The 13,162-nt window shown below is 35.6% G+C and overlaps 1 protein-coding gene across 1 annotated transcript in view; it reads right to left on the bottom strand.

Moving 5' to 3' along the window:
- The window catches only part of LOC150106660 (calpain-15-like), a 406,958-nt gene that overhangs the window by 119,809 nt on the left and 273,987 nt on the right, over positions 1-13,162 (bottom strand). Inside the window, exon 9 of the mRNA XM_090393252.1 lies at positions 8,002-8,166. Within this exon, the coding sequence (XP_090249378.1) occupies positions 8,002-8,166 (165 nt within the window). The remainder of the gene's footprint in view (positions 1-8,001; positions 8,167-13,162) is intronic.

Here is a 13,162-nt window from a genome sequence, read left to right as displayed (position 1 = left end):
CACTTCCGTCTTTTGCAAGCCTACATTCTCAGGTTGCTACATTCACAATTCTTCTGCTCATCATCCATCTCAGAAATCTGGCATTATTAAATCACTAGTTTCCAGAGCACACAAATTCTGCTCCTCTGAAGAATCTTTAAACCAGGAATTAGAAGTTATCAAAAATACAGCCATCCTAAATGGATATAATCCCAAAACAACTCAAAAAATCATCAGTCACTTTTGCATACATCAAACCAGACAGGAAGAAGTGCATAGGATTCCCATACCTTATGTTAAAGGCATCTCAGAACGTCTTTCTAAAATTATGAAGAAATACAATTTTGCCACTACTTACAAACCTATCAACCAAATTTACAATTTATTACCTTTTCCTAAGGACAAATTCTCACCCTTGATGTTACCTGGTGTTTATGAGATTCCATGCTCATGCAAATTATCTTACTTTGGACAGACAGGTAGGTCTGTTCAGAAACGCATCTTGGAACATCAAGACCACATTCGCCTTCTTAAACCGCAGAAATCTGGCCTCTCTCAACACGGAATTGAAAATCCAAACCATAGGATCCATTGGGAAAAGGCTAAACTTTTACATAGATCTTTATTTAAACATGAACGTTTATACAAAGAAAGTTCTGAAGCCCTACTACACAGACCAAACCTAAACCGCAACGACGTTCTTACTATTCCTAAAGTATGGGAAATTATCATACAAAACTGTGTTAAATAATTAACGTTTTTTTTTTTTTTTTTTTTGTACTACTTTAGCGCGTTATGCACGTTTTCATGAGATTCTATTGTAATCATGCGCCCTAACTGTATGTTATTCCTAATTTTTGTTTAAATACTGTACTGATGATGTCCTAAGATACTTAGGATGAAATATTTACAATTAAATAATTTTCACTGTGGTTTATACGTGTGTTTGTTTTAATTACCTGTTTAATTTGTACATAAATGATATACAGGAAATAACCTGAAAGGAAATATTCAGTTGTTTGCTGATGAGAGAAATTAGGTAGAGTAATAGTTAATCAAGGTGATGTGGAGAGCTTGCAGGGTGATTTAAATAGACTGTCAATATGGGCAAAAGATAATGGGTATCAGTTTAAAGTGGAGAAATGTAAAGTTATGCATTTTGGGATAAATACATTACAAGCTGTGTACCACAATAATTGACAGAACTGTACTCCAAAATAGATGAAGCTAGGGATTTAAGTGGTGACAGATAGAGAGTTAAAGTTAAGAGGATATATTGCAGGTAACCCATATGATTACTTGGCTATTGAAGAACACATTAACAAGTAGAGATAAGGAAGTTGTCATTCCTCTTTATAAAGCCTTGATACATCCACATCTGGATTACTGTGCTCGGATCTGTTCTCCTGGGTTTCTTGGGGATGAGGAAGCAGTAGAGAAGATTCAGAGGTGAGCAACCAAGATGGTGAGTGGTCTGTGGAATGTTCCCTATGAGGATAGATTGAAGGTGTGTGGATTGCAGAAGTTGGTTGATAGGAGAAAAGAGGGGATATGACAGAACATTTAAGTTGCTTAAAGGGTTTTATAGAATTCATGCAGGGAAAATGTTTCAGCACTTAGCTACTGGGGGCCAGAACAGGGGAGGGGGACATCTGGAAGTTGAATAAAGGTGTGGTCAGTAAGGGTGTGAGGACTAGATACTTTTGCTTGGAGAGTTGCGAATGAATGGAATAGGTTGCAAGAGTCAGTTGCAAGTACTTTGTCAATTAATGGGTTCAAGGAGAGGTATAATAGATTACGTGGATACTTTGGGTCTCCCGCAACGAGTCTTCGGACTCCAAGGAGATGTTCATACAATAATAATAATAATTTCATGTAGGGAAAGGGGGAGGGTTAAGAGTAGTGTTGAAAAGGAATAGGAAGGAGGAAAGTAGGTCTTGAAGTTCCAAGAATGGAAAGTCTTTAGAATATTAAGTAGCCGTGATGTTAATAAGGCTGTGGGGGACTGGATGGGATATCACCTGTTTATTAATAATAGGAATGTGCAAAAGAGCTGTCAGTACCCTTGATTGAGGTGTTCAACAGAAGTCTGGCAACAGGAACAATCCCAGAAGAGTGCCACTGCATAAGGAAAAATCCAGGTCAATAGAATCCAATTATATGCAACTGGAAACTGTACAAAGGTCATGTGAGTAAGGAAGTGAAAAGAATATTTTTTTGTTTGGAAGGTAGTGAAGTGGAATGCACTGCTGGAATGAGGAGTGAATGCTCCAATACTGAATGAATTCAAGGTAAGATATGATAGTTGTGGTCTGCGAGTGTTCGACCTCCTAAAATGAGTTTTCAGTCTACACAGAAGCTTGGAAATAATACTAATACCAATTTGGAAAAGTCCTTAGAATGCATCATGGGGAAACTATGAAACTAACATTCAGTGGAAGAAATCTAAAATGTTTATGCTTTGCATATGGCATTGTTTGTTAGAAAAGAATAAGGAAGAAGCTCAGGATAAGAAAGTACCCTTATCCTTACAAATTAAGATCAAAATGAATTAAAATTATAACCCCATTGATAACTTTGGATGACTATATTTATCTTAGATAATTAGTTAGCTTTAAGCAAAAACAAGATTAAAAAATACATACAAAAATAAAGGGTATACACATTGGACCTCCCTAGTTTCAACGTGTCACTACTACTTAAGTGTATGGACCATGGTGTTAAAATTATACATGTAAGAAGGAACACTCACCAAGTTTTTGTACAAAAAAATCAGTACATTTCTGTGTGCTACTTTAGTAGCACACAGTCAAGAGTTGCACAGATCTCCAAATGCCAGTGTGGCAGGACACTATCCTGTTGAAAGCAGATGCGTGGTTGCAAGTCTTCGAGTTGTGGAAAGATGAAATTTTCCAGCATGTTGAGGTAAATCATTCTGTTGATATTGCTTTCCATGAAAAAAAATGGGCCAATGATAGCTTTTGCATTACATCACACCATACGTTTACCTTGGGACTGTCACACACACACACACACACACACACACACACACACACACACACACACACACACACACACACACACACACACACACACACACACACAGTGTTCCATGACACGGTGAGGATTTCTTCTTCTTCTTTTCCGTCTAAGACAGGTTGAGTCTTCTCTTGAGCAGGTCTTCCAGTCTTCTCTATTCCTTGCTGTTCGAAAAAGTTCCTTATATGTTCTGCATTCCGAGATGGTCTTTATTAATTTCAGCCAGGTAATTCTTGGTCTTTCAGGTCTTCTTTTTTCAGTTGGAAAAGTATTGATTAGGACGTTAGGAAGTCTGTCTGCATCCATGCGTATAGTGTGTCCAAACCATCTCAGTTGTTTTCTAATTTTTTCTATTATTGTCTTTTTATACAATAGTTCTTGTCTGACTGTGATGTTTGTTTTCTTTTCTATCCAACTTGTTCTATTTATTTTTCTTAAGCATTTCATTTCAAATGCCAGCAGTTTTTCCTCCTCTCTTTTTTTAACTGTCCATGCTTCTGCTCCATAGATGACTGTTGGTAAAATTATTGCTTCATATAATTTGATTTTGGCTTGTTTAGATATCTTGTTTGTTTTCCAGATTTTCTGTAATTTTCCCATGGTGGTCCATCCTATCGCTATTCTGTGTTTGATTGTTTTGAGTTCATCCATTGTTTCTGTTAGTTTTGATCCAAGGTATATAAAGTTGTCTACTTGTTCTATTTGTTCTCCGTTTAGGGTGGCTGAGATGGTAGTTCTGTTCCTACCTATTTTCATCACTTTTGTCTTTTGTATATTTATTGTCATGTCATATGTTTTACAGGTTTCGTTTAGCTTGTTGATCAACTTTTGTAGTTCATTTGGGGTTCTTGCAAGAAGGACGAGATCATCTGCATATTTGATATTATTTATGTTTAAACCGTTGACATTGATTCCAGGCTCATTGTCTATTGCTTTCTTTACAACTTCTTCTAGATATATGTTGAATAGGCATGGGGATAATGGGCATCCTTGCAGTACTCCTTTTTGGATCTCTATGGGTTCTGTTGTGAGTGTGTCCTTTTTAATTATTAAATTTGTCTTAGAGTAATATTTTATCAGAAACTTATTATATATAAAAGTATTATATATTTGTCTATTGCTTTTTCTAGTAGAATTTTAAAAAGGATTTCTCTGTTGATGTTATCGAAAGCTTGTTTAAAGTCCACAAAACAATATAGTTCTGTATGGTCTTCCCAGCTGAGCTCTGCTAGTTGGTGCAATGTGAAAATTTGGTCTATTGTTGAATAGTTTCCTCGGAAACCAGCTTGTTCTATGCCTATCATTTCTTCGTAGGTGTTTTTTAATCTATTTTGTATAATTCTTATGAATATTTTATAGGTGTGAGGGAGTAAATTGATTGGTCTGTAATTTCTGCAGTCTCTTTTGTCTCCTTTCTTGTATATTGGGATGATCTTTCCAGTTCTCCAGTCATCTGGGATCTCTCCTGTTTGTAGTATTTTATTGAATAGGGTTGTTAAATATTCTATTGATATGCTGCCTCCATATGACCACAGTTCAGCAGGGATAGTATCAATGCCTGGTGCTTTATTGTTTTTCATCTGTTTTATTGCGTATCTAACTTCTTCTTGTAAAATTTTTGGGTGATCATTATTTTCTTCTATTGTAGTTTTGTTTTCCTTGGTGGAAGATAGTCTTAAAATGGTTTGACCAGAGTTTTCTTATATATTCAATATTCCCGGTTTCAGTCATCTTGTTGTTTATCATTGGCTTTTGCTGAGAATTCCTTTGTAATTTCTCTTACAGTATCATGAAATCTTTTAGGTTGTTTTGTTGGTATGTTTCTTGGCATTTCTTAGCTTTTTCTTCTAACCATTTTTCTTTGGCTTTTTTGCATAGGTTGTCAACTTTATTTTTTAGTGCTCTGTATTTTTCTCTATTCTCTTCATTGTTTTGTTGGTTTACAAAACAATTGAGGATTTTCACTCCTCCATCTCCTGATATTGTGCCTGTTTACTTTTTCACTGACATGAAAAATGACTTTGTCTGAAAAGAAAATCTGGATTCTTATCAACACGTTCCAGAATTTCAGCTGCAAACATTGCCCATTGTGGCTGTGATTTTGCTTGATTTCCCGCAATACCTGCAATTCATGTGCATATAGACACAACTTATGATGGAACCTTGTGGACAGTGAAGCAGGGTATTTGCAGTTCATAGTGCTCTGCTAACAGATTTTGTCAGGCTTCACACAAAGGCGTTGCGAATCTTCTTTACATTCTCTTCTGATATTGGCTCTTCCCTCCTCTGTGTCATTTTGAAATGCTTTGTGTTGCTAAGAAATTTTCTTTCTATAAATCATCATCATCATCAAATTCCTGCCATGTACCCTCAAGGGGTGTACAGGATATGACAGTACTACATGAAAAAATTACATCATTACTAACTTCCTATCTACAATTTTCCTCCAAATCAGCCTGTTACTTGTCAAGACTCCAACATTATCAGATCTTATATTTCTATCGTCTAAGGCACTTTGTACCGTATCAATCCACCTATATCTTGGTCTTCCTCTGGGTCGTTTTGCTGCCAACCTGGCAGAGAACACTTGTTTTGCTAATCTTTCCTCTCCCATTCTATTTAAGTGACCATACCATCTGAGATTAGCTCTGCTAACGCATTCCTGGATGCTGACAATGTCAAGTTCTTTCCTAATATCCTCATTTTTAATATGATATTGCCATTGATGCCATCTGTTCACGCCTCTAATCTTTCTCAGGACTCTCATATCTGCAGTCTCTACTCTTTGGTCAAGTGTTTTACTTCTGACCCAGCTCTCAGATCCATAAGTTAAAATTGGTTTGAACACAGTCTTGTATACAGCTAATTTAGTGTTCCGACTAATTTCTTTCTTATTCCATATGAATTTATTCAATTGACTTCCCACGATACCAGCTTTGCTGATTCTGTTGTCTATTTCTATATTTAGTTTACCATCTTCAGTAAAAATTGTGCCTAAGTAGCTGAAATGTTTTACTTGTTCCACAGGTTCTCCATTCACAACACAGTTGACATTTTCAATGATTCTGCCTATTTTCATTGTCTTTGTCTTTTTATTGCTGACCTTCATACCATATCTATTACGACAGCTATTCAATTTAGTCAGAGAATCTTGCAGACTTGTAGCGGATTTATTTAGAAGTATAACATCATCTGCATAAAGCAAAGAGCTGACATTAACATCTCCAATTTTGATATCAGGTTTAATACCACATTCCTTCATAATGTGATCCATATAGATAATGAATAACAGAGGGGATAATGTACATCCTTGTCTCACACCAGATTTAACATTAAACCATCTTCCTGTACTTCCTTCAATTCTAACTGCTGACTCACAACTCAAATAAAGACTAAGTATTGCTTGATATAATGCCCCACTGACACCATATAACTGCAGCGTATTGAATAGCTTCTCTCTTGGCACCTTTTCATATGCCTTTTCCAAATCGACAAAACTTAAATACAGATCTTTGTTATATTCCCATGCTTTCTCGACTATTTGTCGTAAAGTGAAGATCTGATCCTGACAGCCTCTATTTGGCCTGAATCCAGCTTGTTCTTCACCAAGCTTTTCTTCCACAATTCTTCTTAACCGTTTCTCAAGTATACTTGCATAGATCTTGCCAGGAACACTCAGTAGGGAAATACCTCTGTTCTATAAATGGATACTTTTAAGGACGGGTGCTGCCTTTTTTTTTTTTTTTTTTTTTTTTTTTTTTTTTTTTTTTTTTTTTACACCTGACAGAACTTACGCTGCACTGATTTGATTGATTTCAGTTCAGCTAACCACTACACAACTTGTAATTTCTCTTAAAACACACTATGTTTAAAACTACGACAGCCCTGTCTAGCAGTGACACCAAAATGCAATGTAGGAAAAAATTTTGGATGAAACTTGTAGTCTCTGGAATGCTTGAAGAACCAAAGACTTACATATTTCCGCATTCTTTGAAAGGACGTGCTTTTCAATGGGGATACCCCGTACTATTAGAAAACAAGGTGTTTTGGCTGCATAAAGTTTAGGGATTACCTGTATTTAAAAAGGATGTTATTTAATATGCGCATTACCCTGGTGTTCTACTATGGAAATGAAACACAGGATAACTAAAAAACAGAAAGACAAGTTGCATGTATATAAAAGACCCTTGGAGAGAAGAATACTCTACATAAAAAGGGACAGAATTAGAGACATGAGAGTAGAAGATATTATGTAGTAATGTATAAATGGAGATGGGCTGGTCATATTAACAATTTGACATAAGATGATGGAGATGCCAGGTAAGGACAGGAGCAAATGGAAATTTATGGAGGCAATTGACATATCCAGCAGTGGATGGAAAGAGGTATAAGAAGAAAAGGAGGAATACATTTTTCAATTATAAATACACTGCATGGATTTTGGATTTCAAGTATTTATATATTCTGAAATAAAATTTAGGATAAATATTTTATTTATAGGAGGGAGAGAGAGACAAAACTCTAGAACTTCAATGATCAAAGCGAAAATTTGTACAAAGAATTTGCTGTTGTAGTAATTCATGATGAAGTTTCTGGAATAAAAACTACATGCACTGTAATGAAAATAAATAAATAACACACACACACACACACACACACACACACACACACACACACACACACACACACACACACACACACACACAAGTTGGCAAAGCATGTGTTTTTGAAGCATCTTTGACAATGCTAGCTTGAGTTGGATTAATGTCAACATGCAAATAATTAATTTAGTTAGTAAATTATTCTATTTTTTGCTCCACGTAGCTTATTTCAGAAACTTCAACATTAATCATTTGTGCAAAGTAACAAAAACAGATGAGGAACAAAAGAATTTTTTACACTGAATGAGAAAAGAACTGCAGTGATAAAAGAATGTGCAATTTAAAATTTAGTTTTAAAATTTTTTTAAAATAAGAACAATACCTCTGACCCTCTTGAAATAAGCTGAACTCAACTTCTGTTGCATCTAATACTGTTAAGACAGTTACTGCAAGGCAGTCTTTGTCAGCATGTGCAGGAAGAACTCCCTGCAATCTCACTTCATTCCAGTCTGGCTGAACTTTACAAATGTCTATACAATCAAAGTATCTATAAAAGATATAAGAAATATAATTCCTTTAAAACAGGAAAAAAAGTGAAAGTACATAAATATGTACTATGTAGCTTTTACAAGATATCATTATTAAGAACAGCTAATTTTAATGATGATGATCAATAATAACATATAACTTTATCTAACAAGTAGCAAGATAAATAAAACTACAATTAAGAGAAAATCTGGAGATGTTATGAATAGTTGGTTTCAGACCAGACAACTAGAAAATACAATATTAAAAAAAAATAATAATACCTTATGAAATAAACTAACAAGATATTTGACTTCATTCTAATAAATATCAAAATGATAGTAATATGTAACTTTTTTTTTTTTTTTAAGCTTGTTCTGGTATATATACTAATAGAGATATTAAGCATAAGTGATATACTATTTTAATAATGCTGATATTCTGATGTTCATATCAGAATAATTCTTAGGGTTGCACCTGTAAGTTGCATACCAAATAACAAAATAATAGAGTTTACAATGACAGATATAGGGTACCAATCAAATACTAATCAAAGATTAGTCTTGCTTGATATAAGAGAGAAATTTAAAAATCACCAATCATGATGGTAAAATCCTAATATAATTACTTGCTAAAAACACACAGTTAAATGAAAAATAAGAAAATGTTTGCAAGTTGGGAATAAAAGATGAAAACAGAAGTTACTCTGAGTCCTATACTGAAAAGACAAAGTGGTATTCTCAAATGTAGGATTTGAGGTAAATTCTACTTTTATTATTCCAAATTAGTGAAATTTTTCTTCTTTATCAGTTTTTTATTTTTATTTTTAATGTGGGTTGGGAAAGGAGAAACTTGTTGACATTCAATTTAAAAGCCTGTATATTGTATTCCTTGGAAAATACATCAGGGGAAGAAGACTGTTCCACAGGACAGCAGTAGCAGGGATGAAGGAGGAGTAGGAAAAGAAACTTGTTCTGTGGGTTTCAAAGTGTACTATGAAAGAATGTTGGGTGGCAGCTATACATGTTCCAGTGGGCTTAGTACAGAGTGGGAGAACTATTGATGCTGTTTCAGATGAACATTTTCCATAAAAATATTTATAGAATACAGAAAACATTTTCCATAAAAATATTTATAGAATATACAAATTGCAGAGACTAAACGTCTATGTGAAAGTGAGGGGAGTGAGTTGGTAAGAGATGGGTCATTTATCAGTTTAATCACTCTCCTCTGTATTGAGTCAAGCATTTTGAGGGAGCTTTAGAAGTCCCCACTCCAAATTTACCCAGCTATCGAATAGTATTCGATAGCTGAGCAAATTGGCTGGAAATTTGGGTTGTCAAAAATAATATTGGGAGAAAATGTTCTTTTTTATGGGAAATAGGGCAGAACTGGATTTTATTAGCATTGAAATCTATGAGGTTATCTGAACCCCCATTGGGGGACGGCTTGGAGATCGGAATTGAGGATGATGGTGGTTGATGTGAGTTGTGAGGATAAAGTTTATCAAATGAAAGGGAGGAGTGTAATGTGCTGTCATCTGCAAAACTGCATATTGGGTTGGAGGTCAACTGAAGTAGGTCATAGAAATATTTATAGAATATACAAATTGCAGAGACTAAACGTCTAATCCACCATCACACACTGTGTGTACAGAGAGAAGGTTGACAATCCAACCAGAAGTCCTGGGATAGACCAAATGATGGTAGTTTGGTTAGTAAGCCTTTGTACCAGACCCAGTCAAAAGCTTTGGAGATATCAAGTGCAACCAATTGAGATTTGCCAAACTTCTTCATGGCATTTGTCTAGAGATGGGTGACATATGTGAGCAGATCACCTATCGATCGGCAACAACGGAATCCATACTGGCAGTCATTTATTAGGTGGGTATCTTCAAGGTAGTGTAGGAGTTGAGAATTGATAATTTTTTCCATTACTTTAGACAGGACTGAGGTAAGCAAGATAGGGCAGTAGTTGGACAGCAGTGACTTGTCGCCCTTCTTGGGAATGTTGAATATGGGTCAATTTCTATGTTGTGGGATAGATTCCAGTGGAGTAAGAGAGTATATATAGGTGACTTAGGATAGGAGTCAGTTCTGGTGCACAAACTTTCAGGACAATTGGGGGAATGCATCACCAGGGTCAGGAGACTTTTTTTGTGTCTAATTTGGACAGTATTTTTCTGATCTAATCCTGGAAAAAGGATATAGGGAAGCATTGTATGTTGGGTGTTTGCAATGGTTGTGATGTGCTTATGCCAGGAGAGGCCTGACATCAAGGTAATTCTAAGAAGAGAAATCTCATCTTGTCTGGGAATTTGAGTGTTATCAAAAATAATACTGGAGAAAAATGGTTCTTTTTTGTGGGAGAATAAGAGAAAACTGGGTTTTACTAGCGTTGAAGTTGATGAGGTTTTCGGAGCCCCCATTGGAGGATGGCTTGGAGGTCAGAATTAAGGGAAGTTATGGTTCATGTTATGTGGGTTGAAGTGAATTGTGCAGGGTAAGGTTTATCAAATGAAAGGGAGAAGTGCATTGTGCTCTTTGCAATATCATCTGCAAAACTGTGTATTCGGTTGGAGGTCAACTGAAGTAGGTCATTGATATACAGAAGGAAGAGGGTTGGTGAGAGAACTGAACCTTGTGGGATCCCAGCATTAGTTAGATGTTTTGTAGGTTGGGGGATAGGGATCCATCTACCGTCTACAGACAGAAAAGCTGGCAATCCATCTGCAGAAGTCTTGAGACAGTCCAAATGATGGGAGTTTGCTTAGTAAGCCTTTGTGCCAGACCCAGTCAAAGGCTTTAGAGATATCAAGTGCAAACAACTTGGGATTCACCAAATTTCTGCATGACAATTGTCTAGAGATGAGTGATATATGAGAGCAGATCACCTATTGATTGGCATTGATGGAATCCGTACTGGTGGTTGCTTAATAGCTGGGTATCTTCAAGGTAGAGTAGGATTTGAGAATTGATAGTTTTCTCCATCACTTTAGATAGGACTGAGGTGAGTGAGTGAGATAGGGCAGTAGTTAGATGGCAGCGATTTGTCACCCTTTTTAGGAATGGGTTGAATATATGGCAATTTCTAGGCTTTGGGATATATATATATATATATATATATATATATATATATATATATACACACACACACACACCACAAACAGGGCTTTGAAGATCTGTTCCAATGAACATACACTGAAAGATGAACTTAAAGTAATCGGCAATACTTTTCTAAAAAAAGGCTACAGACAAAACACTATTAACAAAATTCTCTACAAGACCTCAATAAAAAACAAATAAACCAGACTACCATAAAACTATAACCATTCCTTACATTAAAGGGATCAGATAAAATAAACAGAATACTACAAAAATACAACCTCAAAGCCACCTTTAAACCTCTTGCAAAATTAAAAACTTTACTCAATTCATCCAAAGACCCACTCCCTCCAATGGTCCACCCTAGAGTATACTGTATTTATTGCACCTGTAACATACTATATATAGAGGAAACACATTAAATATAATAACTACAGTGAAGCTGCCCTTTCTGATCATGTCCTGAACACCTTACATAGAATTGACTGGAAAAGCAGCAGTTGTTCACATCGCACCAAAACATGGTATGAACACAAATTTAAGGAAGCCTGTGAGATTATTATCAACCACCCCAATCTAAACAATAATGATGGTCTAAAAATCCCAAACATATGGAAGGCACATATTCGACCCATGGAACCTTCCTCTCTAAGAATAACTATAAACAGGACTGTATATAGATAATCCAGGATTCTAAATCAAAAATAACAATTGTAATGCTAAAAATAGGACATCAATGTTACTTACTGAAAGAAAACTATCTATAAGAAAGAATGTTTACTCATGTTATCATATAGAGAATTTAGCTTGATATACTTTCTAAATAATTAATTAATTTGCTTTTTTTTTTTTTTTTCACTAGAGCTCATGCCAGTAGAATAACCTGTGATCAAATCATTGTTTCACTAGCTTAATATATGTAATGTAACTCAGCTTGTCCTGTATATTTGTATATGCTCCAGATGATGATCTTAATATGAAGATCAAAACGTCGGGAAATTAAAAGAGTTATTTATAACACGGTTGTAAAGTTCATAATTTCTAAAATGAATGCTGATCACCGTGCAAAACTAAAAGAAAGGATATATATATATATATACCAGTGGAATAAGAGAGTATGTACAGATGGCATAGGATAGGAGTCAGTTCTGCTGCACAGACCTTCAAGACAATTGGAGGAATGCCATTAGAGTCAGGAGCCTTTTTTGTGTCTAATTTAGACAACAGGTTTATGATCTCTTTCTGGCAAAAGGATACGGGGGGGGCATTGTATGTTGGACAGTTGGAATGACGGGGGGGGGGGGGGGGGGCATTTGCCAATGTCAGTTATGCATGCATCGGAGGCAAAGTGTGAAGCCAGGAGATTAGTTTTTTCTGTTGGTGATGTTACAATTGAGCCATCTGGGTATGATAGGGGTAGGAATAGTGTAGGGCAAAAGTTACGACCAATTACTTTGACAAGTGACCAAAAGGCATGGGTGCTGTTTGGACAGGTTGCAAGTTTCCTGCTTTTTGCCCGTTCAAATTCTGTTTTGGAAGCATCGATAATTTTCTTGCATCTGTTTCAGGCTTCAGTATAGGCATTGAAGGAGGATGGTGGAGTTCATGATTTGAGCCAGTTGTGGTATGCCTGATTTTTTATTTGTACAGTCTTGGCACATCTTTTGGAGAACCAGGGTTTAGATAGGGGACAGCAGTTCAGAGAAGTGTGGGGAATGCCTTTTTTCATGCACTTAATCTGTTACCATATTTGCTCGAATATAAGTAGCACTTTTCCCCAAAAATTAAAATTTAAAAATCATGGAGTGATATATATATGTGGGAATTTTTGGAAACTAAAGTTTTCGGGAAAAAATTAAATTTACGTTTATAATTAAATTCTCAGTATTCATTAATATTTATAATTGCTCACAT

Source organism: Typopeltis vanoorti, chromosome 5 (genome assembly GCF_054136105.1).
Source record: "Typopeltis vanoorti isolate ZY-2024b chromosome 5, IOZ_Tvanoo_1.0, whole genome shotgun sequence".
Taxonomy (NCBI): Eukaryota; Metazoa; Arthropoda; class Arachnida; order Uropygi; family Thelyphonidae; genus Typopeltis; species Typopeltis vanoorti.
Note: the sequence above shows the minus strand (reverse complement) of the source record. Positions and strands in the feature narration are given on the sequence as shown.